This window comes from Seriola aureovittata, chromosome 5 (assembly GCF_021018895.1).
Source record: "Seriola aureovittata isolate HTS-2021-v1 ecotype China chromosome 5, ASM2101889v1, whole genome shotgun sequence".
Lineage (NCBI taxonomy): Eukaryota > Metazoa > Chordata > Actinopteri > Carangiformes > Carangidae > Seriola > Seriola aureovittata.
The window spans coordinates 19,429,643-19,449,739 of record NC_079368.1 but is presented as its reverse complement, the minus strand read 5'-3'; the positions used below and the strand labels follow the sequence as shown (position 1 = coordinate 19,449,739).

At 40.2% G+C, this 20,097-nt stretch overlaps 1 protein-coding gene and 1 long non-coding RNA gene across 9 annotated transcripts in view; both read left to right on the top strand.

Annotated features, from left to right (window-relative positions):
• Positions 1-526: 526 nt before the first annotated feature.
• LOC130169060 (uncharacterized) lies at positions 527-8,210 on the top strand. 8 transcript variants are annotated; one of them, XR_008827783.1, is made up of 11 exons: positions 527-736; positions 999-1,075; positions 1,489-1,586; positions 1,828-1,879; positions 5,037-5,285; positions 5,625-5,711; positions 5,800-5,931; positions 6,036-6,105; positions 6,301-6,480; positions 6,602-7,211; positions 7,329-8,210. It is a non-coding gene; the product is annotated as an uncharacterized LOC130169060 (long non-coding RNA). The 8 variants fall into 8 exon arrangements; XR_008827782.1 differs by lacking the exon at positions 5,625-5,711; XR_008827780.1 differs by having other exon boundaries at positions 5,625-5,931.
• Positions 8,211-10,218: 2,008 nt separating this feature from the next.
• Positions 10,219-20,097, top strand: part of LOC130169558 (metal transporter CNNM4) — a 49,977-nt gene continuing 40,098 nt past the window's right edge. Inside the window, exon 1 of the mRNA XM_056376411.1 lies at positions 10,219-12,412. Within this exon, the coding sequence (XP_056232386.1) occupies positions 10,999-12,412 (1,414 nt within the window). The 5' untranslated portion in view covers positions 10,219-10,998. The remainder of the gene's footprint in view (positions 12,413-20,097) is intronic.

Below are 20,097 nucleotides of genomic sequence, written 5' to 3'. Positions count from 1 at the left end.
ATCCAAAATGGGCAAAATACAAACGTTTGTACATCACAAATTGAATGTAAGTATAAGGGAAAAGCATGATTGTATTTTATATTCCAAGCACAGATTTATATACTGTCAAAGCAAATCAAAATGTTTTGTATGCATCAAATGTGTCAATATCAGTCAAGTTAAGCTCAATGTGTTTGTTTTATCTTAAGTGTCAAAGCTAAGTTAGTTTGCAATGTGGGCAAAAAACATGTAGCTTTACTTTTAAATGTCATCTTTGGTGGTTGTGCTGTAAAGGTGCACTATAAGATGTGGCCAGAACATTAGTTTAAAAAGTTCAAAAATGAATTAACACTATCAATAGTGTGTGAAGCTGCCACAGTGACCCCATCTGTTCTTTTTCAGTTATCTACTGAAATGAGCATGCTCACCAGCCAGCACCGCCCTGTGTTGTAATACCACTTTGTGACGCTAGAGGCTGTGTGAGTCAGTGGAGCGTCAAGTCTGCCCTCAATCCCACGAAGAACAACAACTTCCGGCAGAGCTTGAAGTGAGCATCACAAACGCAGGAATGGCTGAACCTCCTAAGGTAATATTCATCTGTATCCCGCAGAACCGCTCCCGACAAGAAACCACGTTTAACAGCAAAGAAAAGAAGCAACACGAGTAAATCTCGGTGTGGCTTTCCACCGCTGGAGACGGCTCCTGAGAGTAAAGAGATGCGGTTTGATGTCGAGCTCGCAACTTTCCTGTTAGCCTGGTGAGTAGCATCCATGTTAGCTCTTTAGCTTAAAGTATAATCAGTGCAACGACTGACAAACCGTACCGACAAACATTTCAGGTGGTGATATTGACGTTGTCGACAGACGTTTTAGCGGTTACTATCGGTTGTAACTGATGACTGTAAATTGAGATTGTATGGACCCAGTAGACCGACTGTATACACGTCGATCGGTTCAACATGTTGTAACCACTTTACATTACTGTTACTCCGGAGATTTCAGCATACCTGTCTTCATCAGGACCTGAGCCAGTACAAATGCAATACCGCCTCCACCTGTCTCACCAACGGCAGAGAGTCACAGTGAGGTGGATCTAGGTGAGTAACATGCTGTCATTGACTTTTAAAAGTAAGACTTGTTTATACCACTGATCAAATCACACCCCCAGTGTATACATGTCCATACCGTTGATTCTTAATAATGAATATACCACTGACTATATTGGTTTTGTATTTTACAGTATATCCATATTTGTACTACTGAATATGTTGGTTATATAGTGTGTGTACATTGAATTCTTATCATACCTCTAGTTGTTTACCCTTCATTTACATTTCATAATATTCATACTTTTAGTAGTGTTCACATTGTATATATCTCAGAATATTTCTTGCATATTCATATCTATCTTCACAATTTAATATACACACACAACAGATCTAACACGTTTGATTATAAAGAACTTGTATGATCTAAAGGAATTGTCCTATCGCATGTTTGTCTGTATCAGGACCAGAAGTCCAGTCTAATCACCAATGATGGACCAGCACCTGCCTTTTCTTCTGCATCTGGCCTCATCAATCAACTCCATTACATCAACACCTTGAGGTATTATCCCTGCACATGATGGATATTGTCTACACTGTGATCTTTTGCACATCCCCTAATCAATACCTTTGCACATCTTGCCCAGCAGGAGTTTTTTTGTCATTCTAAAACACTTTTGTACATAGTTTTGTGGGATTGTTTTCATTTTTTTTTCTTTAATATATTTATATATAATATAATATATTATATTGCTGCTTATGTCCTTATTTTTCCTTTTTTTTTTTTTTTTTTTTTTAAATAGGTATGGCAGAATCCACCTCGGGCCAGAACCACGCCTTGCCCAGCAAGAAATGGTAAGTCATGCACATTACTCCACCCCATACATTTAGGCTCAAATCACTCAATGGATTTCTGTTAAAAGCAGTTTGTATTTTGTGTAATTGCATTTCCACACAGATCATAGTTAAATGTTTAAGATGAGTTCAAATGATATTCTGTTTATTACATTGAAGTTATTGTCGTATCAAATGCATGAGAAAACAATGTGGATGTGATTATTAATATTTGGCTTGAATATTAAAATACTTGTTTGGAAACTTGCTGTGTCTGATTTGTTAAGGAAACAAAACTGTTGTTACTGTAACTATATGTGTATGTAACAGGCCCCGGCTTGAGGTCTGTTGGCAGATTATATTTGTTCTGGAAAGAACAGTAAAATGATGAGACAGGCAACAGGTAATGTGTTTCCTTCACTCGCTTCTGTTGCACTTTAATTATACTTTCATATTTTAGCTACATTTTCCACATTTCTCTTCATAAACTCTACCAGTTCACATAAGCATAACACAATCCCACATAAGAAACTTCAATTTCTTATAAAAATAATAATTTCCACACTGCATGTGTTCTGTTATTCTTCATATACAAATGAAATAAAAATACAATTTTCTCCCAAAAGTCTTTGGTTTACTGCTTACAGCTTGACAACTGCACTGTTTAGTGTTCAGATAACTGGCTGATGGATACTATTCCACAACTAACATGAAGTTACATAACATTCGATTATTTTTCAAAGAAAATATAACAGCTAGCGAGGATGAATACACTATCAATTTATAAGAAACATTACATATGTCCAGCAAACCCTCTTTCAAAACACACATTATGGAGAGCCTTAAAATAAAACATCAACTTCAAAACACCCTTAGCATACATGCACACCGAACTAAGCTAAGATAACTCTTGTACCGAAGAAGTGAGATTCTGACTGACGCTTAAACTAAACAACATAAACCTCCTGACAGATAAAACACAAGCAGGACTTTAAATATACATCACATCTATGCTTTATATGTGTTGTTTTACCAGCTACTAACCTGGAAAGAACAGTAAAATGATGAGACAGGCAACAGGTAATGTGTTTCCTTCACTCGCTTCTGTTGCACTGAAGACGAGAGTTGGATATCAGCCTCATCAAACCGTCTCACTACAGAGACGATGCCCCCTTGTGGCGAAAATCAGGAATTGACTCCAAATATACATTCCCATAAATTTAACTGAAAAGCTCTGTAATAACAATAGACACATCAAAACTGAAAAAATTAAATCACATAATGTGATCACACATTCATGGGTGTCACATGTACCTAGGCTCAAATTAGGGTCAAAATGATTTTGAGCTTGTAAAGTGATGTTCACAAATAATTCCAATGTTTGTAGTTGTAAATCAACCTTTGTAAACCTGTAAGATAAATCTGCTTGAGAAATTCAAGTTTGCGTATGTGAAACAATTGCGCTTGTGTCAAGGAGATTTGTATTTGTTGAAAGTCTGAATGAAAAGGTTGAGGTTGAACAAAGACACAGTAAAAGAAGAAATGGATTTGTCAACATCTGTGTTGTGATACAGAGCAGAAAAGTGTAAAACTCTGGTCAAAAGTTCCCACAGTGTGTGTGACACACTGGGAATGTTGCACACTGAGTTTTCCAGTTTTCTGCTCTTGATCTCTGTACACAGATGTCCACAGAAGCTTTTCTACTTTTTCTGTCTTTGTTTAACCTCACCACTGATCATTTGTTGAGTTTTGATTGACACTGTCTTAACAAATACACATCTCTTTGCCTCAAGTACAGTTGTTTGACATATTGCAAACTTGAATTTTTCATGCAGATTTATTTTGCAGGTTTACAAAGTTTGATTTCCAACTACAAATATTGGAATTATTTGTAAAGATTACTTTATAAGCTCAAAATAATTTTGAGCCTAATTTGAACCGGGGGCTAAGTCGGGGGCTAGCTGCCGGGCGGTTAGCTCTGCTTTTGCTGGGCACAAGGCCGTGGCTGGGGGTGCTTTTTTTTTATTTTTATTTTTTATATAAATTCTTTATTGGTCAACACGGACGGACGGGATGGGGGGTTGGTGGGGGTTAGCTTGTTAGCATTAGCAGTTAGCATTAGCATTAGCTTTTTTTTTTCTCCATTATTGGTGAAAAAAACATGGACAAGCAGAACACAGGGTTGGGGGCTAGCTTGCTAGCATTAGCATTAGCAGCTACCAATAGATTGCAAATAAAAAATGGTGGGCTAGCATTTCCATTAGCACTGATCATCAGAATTAGCTTATTTTCCACAATAATAACATTACAATTATAATGCTAACAATGATATAGAATGCATAAATGATGATGTGGCAAAGTACGTGTGCGTATCCCCCCCCCCCCCATTTTCATTAGCTCTAGCATTAGCAGCTGGCTTACTGGCATTGTTCATTCATGAATGAATTCAACAATTTCATTTGTGTGCTAGTTTGCGTTTTTTTTTGTTTTTTTTTTAAATTGGTGAAAAAAAACAGGTACAAACAGAATGTGACACAGAGGGGAGGGGGTAGCTTGCTGGTATTGTTCATTGATGAATGAATTCAACAATGTCATAAGAATGCAAAATAACAAGTGGGGTGATAGCTAGCATTAGCATTTTTTATATCTTTATTGATGACAAACAGAAGGTAACACAGACAGTTTAACCATGAAGACAGACAAGTGACAAAGTGTATATAAAGTGACATTTTGTTTGTGATTGTATGCAATAATAATGACAAATAGTAAAAATAATAATTATACTTGTAAATATGAAAATATTGAAAATAATGTGTGCACGTACAGTACATAGCGTTGCCCCCCATTTTCAGTAACGCTACCATTAGCAGGTAGCTTGCTGGCATTGTTCATTGATGAGTGAATTTAGTTATTTATAAGATTCTTCAAAATAATGTAAAAAAGTGAGAACTTTCTAAATGCACTGTATGTCTAACTGATTGATCTGTCCAACAGCCATCAAGTATTCTAGTATTCTTTCCCAACAGGGAGTTTCTCTAGGATGAGGTGTAATTTAGGCAGAGTTTATGTTCTTACAGCTGCTTTTACAGCTGCTTTCACACCACTGCTGTGTGTGTATTAAATTCACACACAAATATTAACATTAACATTTGAAACCTTTCTCTGGCTCTCTCTCCAGGTCACAAAGAAGCTCGCTGGTGCTGCTTCTGAAACAGCTGCCTGGGTTACCGATGTTGGTGTGTTGGCTTTCCAGGACGGCTGCTGGATTGCCTGTCGTCTCATTGAGGCATAGCGGTCCTAGCTGGAGGGGAAGCGCAGGATGCTCGGCCTGACTGTTGCCGAGGTGGAAGACACGTAGGGCAGAGGAGACGGCCCTCCTCATCAATGGCACTTAACTTCCAATGCCTCCCCAGTTAATGTTGTTTGGGTGAGCCGTCTCTTTGTCCGTAAATCCATAGTCCTGATCATTACCGTTGTGTCTGTCCTGTTGAGTCTCTCATCCTCCCCTCCTCTCGGGAGACTCTTGGGGTATTGTACTGTATTACTTTCTGTAGCTTAAGTTGGTGCCCTCTTGCGAGTGCTGTGCAAAAGGTTGCTAACCTCGTACACCCACGCCAGTCTTTCCTGGAGGTCATCTGTCTTTCCAGAGTCACCGAACTTCCTCGGTTGCCATCCAGACTTTCCTGGAAGTCACTGGTTGCCCAGAGAGCTATGTCATATTAAAAGGAGACACATTTTTATGAGTCACTGTCAAACAATGTTACAGATTGAGAAATGTCCGATGCAGCTGAGGGGACAAATGTCTCTGTTCGGAGGGACACAGACCTGTAACTGTGGTTTCCATACACACAAGGTACCAGAAGTCTCAAATAAAGTTATGAAGTGTTGGTGTTGTATTCTGTATTCTGTAAAATTTCACTTTCTTGTCTGTGAACCTCTAGCCTTCCAGCTCTGTCCCTGTGTCATCTTTGGGGACACCACAACCAGGACCCTCATCTGCATCAACATCTTCTTTGTCACCCACCATAACGCCTGGACGGACACCTCAAAAGCCCATTTTGAATTTGACATCGGTAAGTGATGAGGATTTACTTGTGCTGATACTTATATAATTAATATATTTAACTATACAAAATGTACAGGACTCCACTTAAGGTTACCTTTTTCTTTTTGTCAGTTTGCAAAGCCACGGTTTGGTGGCTCTCATGGTGCCGCTTTAAAGCCAAACCTGAGAGCATGCAACTGAGGTAATGTAAGGAGAGTGACACAGTTTGAATTTGATTTTGCAATGTATGCACTGTTATTTTTCATGCCTGGGTAACTATAGTGGGATTTTCATTCAGCAAAGATATGTTAAATGATCTGGTCCTATTTACTGTAATACTTAATAATGATAGATTATTTTTATTATAATGTTGTAAACTGTGCTCTTATTCTCTCAGCCCGTCAGTGGAAGGTCTGAGTCATCCAGCACTGTCACAAGTGCGATGGCAAGGAGGACACCGTCCCCTGCCCGCAGTCCCAGGATGTTAGTTCAAACTGTCTCTCCTCTTTCACTTCCTCCCTGTCCTGTGCCTTCAACCGACTCAACTTCCTCCATTCCACCGGCCACTGCCAGAGCTGTAAGAAACTAAATTAAGTTGTTTTCTTCACATTGATATTTAACTACACTTGAAACAAGCATTCTTCATGAGTGGCTTGTAATCATGTCTATATATTTACTTTTTTTGAATTATAAATTAGGAAGTGTCATCTGCCGCCTCCTCCTGTACCTCCTCTGCTCCTCTCGCTCCTGTGACCTCTGCATCTGCCTCTGCTGGTGTCTCCTCTGCTGCTCCATCTGTGGCTGGTCCTTCAGCCCAGCCTGCACCTGATACTCTGCCACTGGCTGAAGATGTGGAGACTGCTCCTGGGTCAGAGCCTTGCTGGCTGCCCACAAAGCTGATCAAGACCATACCAGCTCAAGTTCAGAAATGGATCTCAGCAGCTCTCTGGAAGCACTGGCGGTTGCGAACTGACCTAAAACTGTGGTATGATCCACCAGAGCCAGCCCTCATTTATCACCAGGCCCCTGATCCAGAGCACTTTTTTGCGCACCGCCTTCTCTTGTGGGTGCCAAACCACCTATGGAAGGTCAGGCTGACCTGTCCTGTGGGTGGAAAACAGCTCACAAGCTACAGAGCCCACAAGAGAGCCCACCACGTTCTGGATGTCGGCAGGTATTACCTGATGATAACAGAGACTCTCTGGCAGTGCAGTTGGTTGCAAAACAACTTACCTTTCCAGCAGCAAGACTGTCTTGGACCAGCTGGATTTGGCGCACAGGCTGGAGTTCAGACTGATCCTGACTAAAGTGAGTATACTGAGATAATTTAGCCTAGGTCACAGATGTTTGTTATTGAACACACTACAGATGAGCTGGTTTTAATATTTGTCCCCTTCTTTCTCTCTTTCCCTTTGCTTAATACAGATACGCTTGGGTGATTGGCTTTCTGAGGGAGAGGGCCCTCGGTAACAGTCCCACTCGCTTGGTCAGACAGCTGAGGGAAAACCACAGCGAGGAGTGGCTTAAGCGCCTCTGCCGATACCTCGGGGCACGCTCGGACTTTGCTGCCCGGCCGAGTCTGCTCCCTGTCAAGTTCCATGAACCACGTGAGCCAGTAGATATTCCTTCACACAGGTAGATGCTGGCTGTTTAAGGACGAGACATTCTCAGCGGGCTGGACCACATCAAAGCCGGCATAACGTCCACCTTCAGCAGTATCCTAAAAATGGACTCTACAAAGAAGGTAAATATTTTTAACCGTTAATGCCGTAAATTACTACATTATAAACAAAAGTAGTCTAAAATACAGCATTAGCAATATATGCATGTAAAATATGATATTTAGAAATGAAACATAGTACTATTATACGAGCGCTCACATATAAATTAAATAAATTGTTTAATCATTCACTGTCTTTTCTGTGCCATTGCAGATCACCATCTTTCAATCTTTTTTAATTTAAAGTCTTTAAAAAAAAAAAAAAAAAAACACCCCGTGTTATTATTTGAAAATTGTTAGTAAGGCAAATTGTTGTAATTTAGAACCAGAAGTATTAAAGTTGTATCCTGCATTTAATTATGTTCTTTGTTATCAGGATAAGCAAAACCCTGGTGAATGTTTGAATTCCTTTGTTTTTCCTTTGGATGCATTAAGAATGTAAGATGTTTTAGTTGCCCTTTATTCATTATTTTTGTGATTTGCATGGCAAGGTATTTACTTTTGTTTGTTGTACTGAAGAAATCATCTATCCATCCTACCATCAGTTCCTTGCTGAATTTCCTGAACAAAATAAATGGTTAAATGTCTCTTGGATCCATCTGTTTAATGTGCACACCAGTCACACCTGGTGACCTGAACGGTTTGAATAGAATGAAATGACGTGACTCATATGCTGTGGCCTTCATAGTCACCAGTTCTCAAACCAGTTTAACAATCACTGAAGCTGTTTTGGCTCAACACCTCAAACTTAACTTTGAAGACGAGCTCACTCTATTTCCGTTTTTTGACTTCCTTGTTCAATCTTCATTGTACAAGTTGGATAATGGAACAAACTGACGATTTGAAGCGCTGAATCTAATTGCATGTCTTCATTCAGTGGGACAATAACACACGCGAAGCGTTATATCGGCAAATGACGAACGTCATCTTACATTTGCATTTAGCACAAGTACGACAATGAAATTAGGTAATACCCCTTAAGCTGGCATTTTTCTTTATACAACGTGAACAGCTGCAGAAGAATTATACTTCATGCACGGACAATGATATAGGCCTACAGTAAATGAGTGAATAAATAAGATTTCATAAAAATAAGACTATTTTTTATGGTGGAGGCTCATCTTGTTATACAACCCTTTGCCAAATGATTAATGAATTAAACTTCTAACCTTTCACTTAATTAATAGTATTGTGCATTATGACATATTGCTTACTATTACCATCAGATGTATGCAAAAGTTTGGTCACTACTGGGTAAATTAGCTTACATATTTTGTTGATTTTTGAAGTGAAAATAAGTAAATATGAATTTCACTTTCTATTTCATTAACTTAAAAAATATTAGTTAAATCAAAAAATGAAAAACCGACAGGAAAAGTGAAAATAACAACTGAAAAGGTGTTAGACTCCATTTTATGTTATAATCTGAACTCTATAGTATATCTAAGAGCTGTGGAGCTGTATCTGTAAATGATAGGAAAAGTAAGAAATTACACTAATTACTATGTAATTCGATATGCATTCATCATACCACAATTTTAAGCACCATTAATACTGTGTGGGGATGTTGAGTTGCTTTCTATTTGAATATCATCAGTTTCACAATTTTCCCAGTGGTCCATCAGTCTGCACTGTCCATGATTTGACCACAAGAGGGACCTCTGTCCTCAGTAAAGGATTCAGAATAAAATGAGTTTTATGATTCTTTTCACTCTGATAGTTCCTCATGTTTCAATCTTTTTAATTCAAAGTTTAAAAAAATAATAATAACACAGCGGCTAGGTTCATATGGTCCTTTTTTTTTTTTTTTACCACAGGTGTCTCATAAGTCAGAAATGCACACAAAAACTTCCTCTGTAAATTTGAGACGCTAACAGGGAGTTGGGGTCAGTTATTATGATTTCCATTGTCATGTGGTCTTTGTAACTTATCATCTTTTGTATGCAAATTTTAGATTACATGTAAATCAGGTCGTGTAATTTGTGTAATTGGTTTTGATGCCATTCCTATGCCTTACTATTCATGTGATCCCTGAGTAATGACCACAGTGTCATTAGTTAAGGAGATTGATAAATACGTGACTTCTTTTTTCTCCACGAAGCAACCATTAGAATGAGAGTGAACCCTGTCAAACTGGGCCACAGCCACCTTTGAGGACACTTAGGTCATATGAATAGTATTTTTTCTGGGAGTTTGGGTTATTTTTAGCAACCTTGAATGGAGTTTACCAAACAACTTGCATACAGTGAGTATTTATTAGGCTGATTCCATGTTTTACATGTAATTTTGACTTTTAAGTTTTGGATCAACAAAAGCAACTACACAGTTGTTATCAATATATACTACACCAATTATGAATGTCTTAAATCTTGAACATTCATGAAAAATATCACATATTTGACTAATTTAATACACTAAATGTGAATTAAATGCTGTCCCACAGAAAGCAGGTTTACTTATAAGTTGATTATCTGACTTTTCTGTAAAAATACCTCAAGTACCTCAATAAGCAAAAAGTTGTATCATTTTATCTGATTTCATATCAAAATAAATGTGTTGTTCAGTTTGGTAAAATGCACCTTGTTTAATCCCATAAAGACCTAGAACAGGCCTGGAGATTAATTTAAATAATAATTGCAATTTAAATCAAAATTTAAAATTTCTCAGCTCTTTTAAAAAATTAAATAGTTTAATAAAATCGAATGACTATTGAGGAGATAGAATATCAGAAAAGAGTGAAAAATGCTATTATCGTTTATTATATTCAAATAGCTTGTTTTGTCTGACCAACAGTCAAAAAATACAAAGATGTTGACTTTACTGTGAGAAAACTGGGAAACTAGCAATGTCTCACATTTGCGAAGCTGGTACCAGTATTTTTTTTCAATATTTTGGCTTAAAAAGTCAAAATTGTTGTCTAATGTTTATCAACTAATTCAATTAATCAATTTCTCCCCTGGAAGTAAATAAAGTATTCTGATTCAGATTCTTTATTCCTTCTGATTTTTTGGAACAGTTTGGTGTCTGGGTGACTGGGGAAACAATGACCACCACGTATATTGGGGGTCAATAGGGGCAAAGCAACAAGTTTTTGCCCCTGTGGTAGGAGGAGGAGGAAGTTAATCCAGTCATGAAAACAAATCAGAGTAAAAACCAATGTCAGTGGAATTTAATAATCCGCACGGTCGACCTTAAAATCAAAAACTACCAGTCTACCTTTAAAATTAAAACTGAGGGGGCTCGGTCAAAGTTTTCTAGTGACGTATCCATCACTGATTGGCTACATTTTCGGGGTATGCAGATGAGGGTGGGGGGTGGGCTTGTAGAGACGAGTAGGTGACGTCAGTTCCCCCGTTCGCAGAGAGCGAAACAAACATGGCGATAGATGTAACTGGACGGGGGTTTACGCTAACTTTATTCGTCTTTTTTTGTATTTTTGCGGGCAGTCAGGCCGAGGCGGGGGTTTCGGAGTCGAGAAGCGTCACCAGGATACTCGGCATGAGGCTCGAGAGGAGCGACAGACCGGCGGAGACCACCGAGAGAGGGGTTATTCAGGTGACCGAGGGCAGCGACATCCTCTTCAGGTTCTACGGGCTCCACTTGTTCCCAAACAGCTCGACGCTCATCAGGTTCACGGAACTGTACTCCAGTGATAAAGAGGACGATGCTCTCGACGCTATCATGGTCTCCTCCAATAGGACTTGTCCCGAACACACGAAGGATATAGTAGTGAAGCCACCCATGGAGGTAAGCAACCAAAACACCTCTGGGGTTGTCAGCATCCGGATAAAGCAGCTCCGCAAGAGCGAGGTGGTGAAGGTGTTCGGCTTGTGCGTCCGCGACACCCAGGAGGAGGAGGAGAAGTGGTACCTGCTGGACGATAAGGACGGCAAACTGCGGGTGGTGGAGGAGAAGAAGTCCCTGCTGCCCATCTGGCTGCAGGTGATCCTCATCTCCTTCCTGCTGGTGCTGTCCGGCATGTTCAGCGGGCTCAACCTGGGGCTGATGGCGCTGGACCCGATGGAGCTCCGCATCGTGCAGAGCTGCGGCACCGAGAAGGAGAAGAAGTACGCGCGGAAGATCGAGCCCATCCGCAGGAAGGGAAACTACCTGCTGTGCTCGCTGCTTCTCGGCAACGTCCTGGTCAACACCACCCTCACCATCCTTCTGGACGACCTCACCAACTCCGGTGTCGGCGCTGTGGTCGCCTCCACCATTGGTATCGTTATTTTCGGCGAGATCGTCCCCCAGGCGCTGTGCTCTCGGCACGGTCTGGCAGTCGGGGCGAACACCATCCTGGTCACCAAGTTGTTCATGCTGTTAACTTTCCCTCTGTCGTGGCCCATCAGCAAGATCCTGGACTGCGTCCTCGGCCAGGAGATCGGCACCGTGTACAACCGGGAGAAGCTGGTGGAGATGCTGAAAGTCACCGAGCCCTACAACGACCTGGTGAAAGAGGAGCTCAACATGATCCAAGGCGCGCTGGAGCTCAGGACCAAAACAGTGGAGGATGTCATGACTCCACTCAGCAACTGTTTCATGATCCACAGCGACGCCGTGTTGGACTTCAACACCATGTCCGAGATCATGGAGAGCGGATACACGAGGATACCCGTGTACGAGGACGAGCGGTCCAACATCGTGGACATCCTGTTCGTCAAGGACCTGGCCTTCGTGGACCCGGACGACTGCACAACCCTGAAGACCATCACCAAGTTCTACAACCATCCGGTCCACTTTGTCTTCCATGACACCAAGCTGGACTCCATGCTGGAGGAGTTCAAGAAAGGTTTGTGGAAATCTTACAACACTGTTATGCAATTTAGTGACACGTGGTGAAGCGAACAGTTAATTTTGTGGCTGTTTAAGAGACAGGCAGCAGAGATTTGTGGCTCAGAAAAAGTCACAGAGTTCCCCTCAAGATTTGTGCGTGTTAAGATTTAGTCAAAGTGCACACATCTGAAATCCTGACAGCACCACAAAGGAAAAGTGTAATAGATATGGATGAAGCTCATTGTGTGTGTGTGTGTCAGGGCCTCTGCTCCTTTATCTTAGTATGACTTCCCTTTTATTTTGCATGTGTCACAATGAGTAAGGCCTCCCCCCCTCATCAGATTACCTAATTTTGCAGTGATTGTGATGGAGACAGAGCAGTTTAGTTTTTAATTAATCAATTAACTGATCAACAGAAATTAATCTTAAACTATCTTGACAATCTAATAATCGGCTTTGTCTTCTTTTAAAGCAAAAATGCCACACTGCTGATTCCTTCCTCTCCAATATCAGGATTTGATCCCTGTTTTTTAGGTCATATGTGATGGTAAACTGAACAGCCTTGTCGTTTTGGGCTGTTGCTCGGTCAAAACGAGACATCTGCGGACAATCTCCTTGGGCTGTGGAAAATTACAACAGGCATTTTCACTATTTTATGACATTTTATTGAACAAACTGTTACATAAAACACAGAAAAGCAGCAGTACAGCGTGTTAAGTTTGGTTTAGTGAGAAGTCAGGATGTGTTTAAACAAGGAGGTTGTAGCAGAGTTTGACCTTTGACCTCTGTGGAGTATGCGAAGCAACAAATCTTAGGGATCAGTGATGTAGGGATTTATCCTGCCTGTGACACAGTGTAGAACAACCAAAACATTAGCTGTTGTTTTGTTTGCAAGCAGATAAGTGGTAGAAACTGTGTATATGTATTCTTCCAGTGCTAATAATACTTCTTCTAAGTGACAGAGGGACACATCATTTACTATATTCAGCCTGTAGATATTCTTAGTCGGGTCACTGATGAGAAAGTAGGTTTATTTCTTCCAGTCCAAAATATAAACACCACTTAACACTGTCAGAAAATACACTAAAGCTGTTCTCATGACAAAAAAATGACTCAAGGCTTCGTCAGAAATGAAATGTAACCACTGGTCAGGTCTGTGAAATCAAAAACACTTCCCCATTTCACTCGCTGCTTTTCCTCATTCCATGCACACACACACACACACACACACACACACACACACATACACACACACGCACACACACACACGCACACACACACACACACACACACACGTGCACACACCCCTCTTTCAGGAGGACGTACACACACTGACGCCATCCCCCGCAGGGATGTATTTTTCCTTTCTCAGGCATCTCGTCTCAAGGTCACAGACAGTAGAAACACACACTTGCTGAGTCTGTAGCTCAGCACAGCGAGGAGTGAGCGATTCGGCTTTGTGTGTCCATAGTGGCATCAGTATCTGACTGTAAAATTTCACCAAACTTTTCTGGCACTTAGCGTTTCTTTTTAAGTAATCCCAACAGAATAACTCGTCTCTTCGTTAGTTGACATCTTTCCCTGTTACTTCGCACTGATCTCGGATCAGCTGCTGTAAATTGGCTTTGGAGGTGTCGTGGTGGTGATGCACGACGCTCTGTGTGACATTTGGCCAAGAAATGGCTCTGCGGCTCATCTTAGTAGGCTTGGCTGACGAAGTGGGAGGGTTTGGCAACAAGCTGCAGTACACACACACAGACACACAGACACACACACACAGACACACACACACACAGACACACAGACACACACACGTCTACACCCATAGAGTTGAAAACGATCTACATTGGCTCAAAGCTTGGCGGAGAGATTTACTCTTTAAGTAATTATGAGAATACGCTCAGTTGCTGTGAATACACTCATGAGGAATGAAGAAAGTCCTCAGAGCCTCTCATTACTGGTGATCAGATATACACACGAAATAAGAGCTCAAAATGATAATGAATGAACAACATCTCCACAAGGCCTGTCTGTTTTTTCCTTTTGCTAAAGATTACTTGTAAATGTTCTGTCGTTTAAGCTGATTAAGATGTGAAGTGAGCATCATGTGATTACTTGGTTAGAGTCAGGTCATATTTGAAGTAAGCTCAGTTGAATTTAGACACCGAGTCGTCCAGTTTTAGTAATTTAGGCAACACCTTGATGGGAATAAGACTCGGTTTGCTGCTGCCTTTTGCAAAGCTTTGGGCAATGCAAATGCTTTCTGACATACATCCCCCTTAAAGCTGCACCGTCATATGAACAGCTGTCGAACAGCTCGGAGCCTAATGTTTTTAAATATATTGTGCAAAGAGAACCACATTGGTAACCCATGAGGCATGGCAGAAAAATGTTACAGATCGGGAAAAGTCTAATAATGTGACATCATGTGGAGAGGCCAGGATCTGCCCTGTCGCTGGTGAGCAGGAATATAAATAGCTTAAAAAGGCAACTGATGTAAACAGCTTATAATAATACACTCTCGTAACTTACCGAATAATGACAAGGGTATAAATTAGTCATAGCCAGGAGGAGCCTGATGCCATAAGTGTCCTGTATGCTATGCACTGTTTACCTTATTGTGCCTTTCCAATCTACAGGTAAATAATTGAAGAAGGATGATCTAACTGTTAGGGAAAACAGCGTGTATTATTTAGAAACAAAGTGGTTTTAAGATCTCTGCGCCAAGGAGTAACACTGGGTGGGGTATCTTTGATCCAACTGGTCAAAATGTACCATTATAAATCTTATAATGTGACGAGGGGAGATAAGGAGGAGGGCAAAGGTCCGGAGTTGCCCCTCCCAGAAACAAGGGAATGGATATCTCTACATTTGAGAGGCACTTCATGTATAGAGAGGCTGCACTGTGTACTTAGTTAAGAATTACAGGGCTGATGATGCAAACTGTGGTGAGCCATCTGCATTCGAAAGCAGATGTTATCTATTTCCTGACGCTCGTCTTCTATATATTCACTGAGTATCTAGAAGATTTTTATCTCAGAAATCCTGCGACACACAAAATCTAAAAAATTCATTCACTGGAAATCTACCATCAAGATGTGGTAACTGCTTGCACTGGCTGTTTGATTCACAGATAAAACACATCATCGGACACTTAGTTCCGAATAAGTTGCAATATATATATTTTTTTTAATCACATGAGCCGCCTCGCTGTGACTGTGCAGCCTGTGGTCCTGTAGTAAAGTACAGGCTTGATTGCCTGCCCGACCCCCTGCCTCTCCGCTTACCCGACTTCCCGCTTACATCTCAAGTTCCTCTCACTTGCCACTTGGCATCAGTTACCATGGCGATGGCCTCCAACAGCGTCAGTGTGTGCACACAAGTTTCTTTAAACGCTATATAATTAAATCCACTCACTCACTTTAGGATTTGAACCGGTGACTTTTTGGGGGGGATAAGTTCACTCCTGAATTGGTCGTAATAGAGACAGACATCAATACTGCATAGTCTGACATTTCTCCTCCGCTCTGTGTGTGTGTGTGTGTGTGTGTGTGTGTGTGTGTGTGTGTGTGTGTGTGTGTGTGTGTGTGTCCGTGCGTGCTCAACAGCCTTTTCAGTCAACATGATGTGACCTTTTAGAAGGACTATGAAGTGACCTTATTAGACGAGATGAAATTTTAATGACACACTGACAGGAAATAGTAACAGCAGACATCAAAGAAAAAGAAAATCTAAACTTTATTTATATACATATTAATATAAGAGGGTGTGGAAAATAGTGGAATATGTTGTAGAGCATACTAACGTTTACTTAAAGTACTACTGTTGTTTCTTTTAAGTATAATTAATGAAAATTGATCATAAAAATGTCGATAGCAATCATCATCACATGCAGTGAAGGTTAAATTCATGCACACTGGACATCAGGCGTAATTTAGAAAACACACAAACACAAGTGAACCATGAAGTCACACGACGCACACTGCACTCCCTGAGCAGACGGTCACATGCTGCACCCTCAGGTGCTGTGTTATATTGGCCTACATTTTGGCCCCTGGGCCTCAGTGTTGCTGTGATAATACTGGTATAGGGATCAAGTGGAAAAACACGTAACAAAATCTTTCCCTTGTATCCATTTGTTCCAGCGTTACCCGTTTTATTTCTCGTTGATAGTGAAAACAAAGACGAAACAGCACAAGCAAAATGGCGTTGTGTTAAATTAAAACAAGACGAGAGTCGTCGTTTAAACTAGTAAATTTTTATCTAAATGCAGTGATTTCAACTGTTTTTTTTAAAGTTATGACAGTAACCTCAAACTGAACCCAGACTCAACGGATATTTATAAGCCAACAGTGTAGTAGTTGCTCTATGGTGCTAGACCCATCCCTTGTACATTTATTGATCATGGAACCCTAAATAAATAAATCATTCTTATAAACATGTTTGATTTGAGCATTTCATGAAGATTTAAATGGTTTTTTTTGACAAAGTAAATCTGTCTTGTCTGAGTGATATATTTGAAGATAATTCAGGTGTAATCCCAGTTTTAAATTAAAAATATATAAAAAATAATTGTGATTAGAGATTTTTAAGAGCAAAATTACTGTTGTTTTTGATTTGACTAAAATAGCAACACCTTGACTATCTTAAATAAAATAAAATGTGTGTTCTAGGGTGATAATTATAATTTTGAGACTACAGCTCCTTCTCCAGCGCCTGTTTAGGTCGGGAATGCTGTGCATTTATTCCACCTCACCTTTCTGATTGAAAGGATTTAATTGAGATGTGAGTCAGAAAGCAGCTCTCGAGACATCAAGACTAAACACAGCATCACAATTCGAACCTTCAACACGTTCAGCTTCTCAGGAAATAAACCAGCGTGTTGTTTTGTTTTGCGGTTGCTGGCGCTGTCTGCATTGTCTGCTCTTTATCAGTCTGTGGGCACTTATCTGTCCACCCCACCCAGCCTTTAGGACCCTGCTGTGTGTGCTTCAGTTTAATGACCGTTTGTCTGTTAGGTAGCTGTGTATCTCAAAAACCTGTCATCACATTATAATGTAATGTAGTGGGCCACACATGTGCACGTCTGTCTCCCACTACCTGGTTTGTCTTTATTCAATCAAAACCTAACTGTTCACTCTGTCATGTGATCTGGTTGAGATTGGCCTCCATGACCTTTGGACCCTGCCACACACACACACACACACACACACACACACACACACACACACACACACACACACACACTTAGTTACTACGTTCCTTCCTCAGCCTCCCCCTGTCTGAACTCTTAATCTAATCTAACCTGAACCTAATCTCAACCTCTAACCCAGATCCTAACCCTGAACCTGACTCCCAGCAGTGGTTATAAATTCTGCCTCTTTTTAAGTGTAAAAACACAGAGTTTAACAACTGTAAGTAACTCAGCCCGATAAGGTCGCGCAGGGCAGACCTGAATCTCCACTCCTCCTTTTTGTACAATGGGTGTGTCTCTCACTCACTTTGTCCTCCATCGCTACCTCCAGTTCTCCTTTGTTTTCAGTCTCTGCCCATCTGTCCTTGTTTTTGTTTTTTTTTGTGTTGTAGTGACTGTCTAGGGAACAACAGTTACAGTCACTCTTGGCAGCGATTGAATGTGCTAACATACTAATAGTCTTTTGTGGTGCAAGAAACAGAGACGCTTACGCTTTTGCAGAAAGCATTTAAAAGGTTATGCAACAATTCACATTAGGCCTGGAGGTGTGCCAGTAAAGTTGAAAACATGGGAGGACTGGCAAAACAAGAATATTTCAGATAACTGAACACGTTGGAAACACTGTCAGATCCCTTCTAAATTATTCACTAAAAGCTGTTTATGAACAATTGTGAAACAGGAAATAGGCTGTGCAGTCTGCAGCAGAACGCATTGTGCTCTTAAAGGTTCAGGAGTTTGGAGATGACGTCTGAGCTCTTATCCACTCCCATTACCTGCTCATATGTGAAATCCTTGTTTTCATTATTATTCGTGGTGTTGATTTTTATATTCAGTGTGTAAACTAGGGCTGAACAATAAGCATATTGTGATTATTTTGGCAGATATTTTGGAGATATGAGTCACGTTTCAGTGGAAATGGTCATTTTTGCATTTAATTTTCACTGAAAGAAATATAAAAATGAGGATGATGTGAGTTCTGTTGAGGCTTGTACCAAACAAACATGTTCCTTTGCATCTGGAGAAAAGGATTTGTAGGCCAGGGCATCTCTGTAGCATCTCAATACTTCATTTATGGTATGTTGTGACGCATTTTATAAAACAAATTGCGGCTCCTGCAATTTCACTTGGCCATGTTGCGTTTTCGATAATAATTTGAGTCCTCTTTTTTCAGTTTTGACCTTAAACCTCATATCTGATCACTCAAACTGGGATTTGTCTGCACTATGTTCAGGAATATGTCATAATTTTGGCATCAACAACATTACAACAATATTTTTAGCACTTCAGACAAATTGTGTTTGACACAATTTTATTTTAGTTTGAAAAATTAACCCTGGTGATGCAGTCGTTATCTCAGCTTGGGTTTGGAGACTACACACTGCAGGGCCTACTATAAGATACTGTTAAAGTTTCTGTGGTGCTCTGATTTCATTTGTGCAAGACAAAACCTGAATAACTGATTTCAGGCCTGGAACCAAAGTATTATTTTCACTGTTACATGTGACAGTTTCCAGAAACACGTCAAAACTTAAAAAGTTGCTTCATCTGAGAGACCGTCAGCTTCACAGACAGATCATTCTTTTATCTCTTCAATGGCTCCAGTGTCAGCTGAGAAAATATATTCTTCCTTTGTCTGTTGCTATTTTTAGGCTGTAAAGCAAATTAATTTTTTCCAACACAGAGCACATTTTCTCTCATCGCACATTCTTTGCCACTTTTTAAACTGGGATCTTTAAAAAATATGAAAATCTTAAATTCCTGACATTTAAAGCAACTATAATTTATATATTTTTTGTATATAATTGTGAACAATGTGAAAGTGGCCGTTCGTAGTGCTGAAGCTACAGAGAATTGAGTCTGCTACTCCTCTCAGCTTCTCGCATCTTTACAGTGAGTTTCAGCTCATTGTTTAGATGTCCGCCCGGCAACATGACTGTTGTTTGCTCACTCTCTCGTGGCGTTGTGTTCGGCTGCGGCTGGTTTCAGTGAAAAAGCTCTGAACATCCACTGTATCGTCTAGTAGCCAGGTATATCCCTCAGTAGTTTGTTGAGGAAAACAGAACCAAAAGAGAGCACATATTGGACATAAGTTCACCAGGTGGCAAGAAACACATGATAGTATTTCTGTGTGACATGATAATATGTCAATATTGTGTTCACAACTTGGTTCCCACTGCCCCCAGTTAGTCAAACACATCAGTTATTGCAGAAAAAATTAAATTAAATTAATTAAATTAATCATCAAGATTGATGGTTAAGTCTTGTATCCGTAGTTGACAAAATAATCTCATTTCAAGGTCAGTTTAGTAGCTCTTGTGGAGCTCTCAGTCATATCACAGTTTTCCTCAGCAGATGGTGTTTGACGGTTCTCATAGAATTGTGGATTTTTAAATTGACATTTTATTAAAGATCTCGCTTTTAACCTTGTTAGCATCCAAATGATGTTGTTATTATATACTACAAATACATATCATGAGCGTAATAATCAGTCAACGCCTTCGCATTTT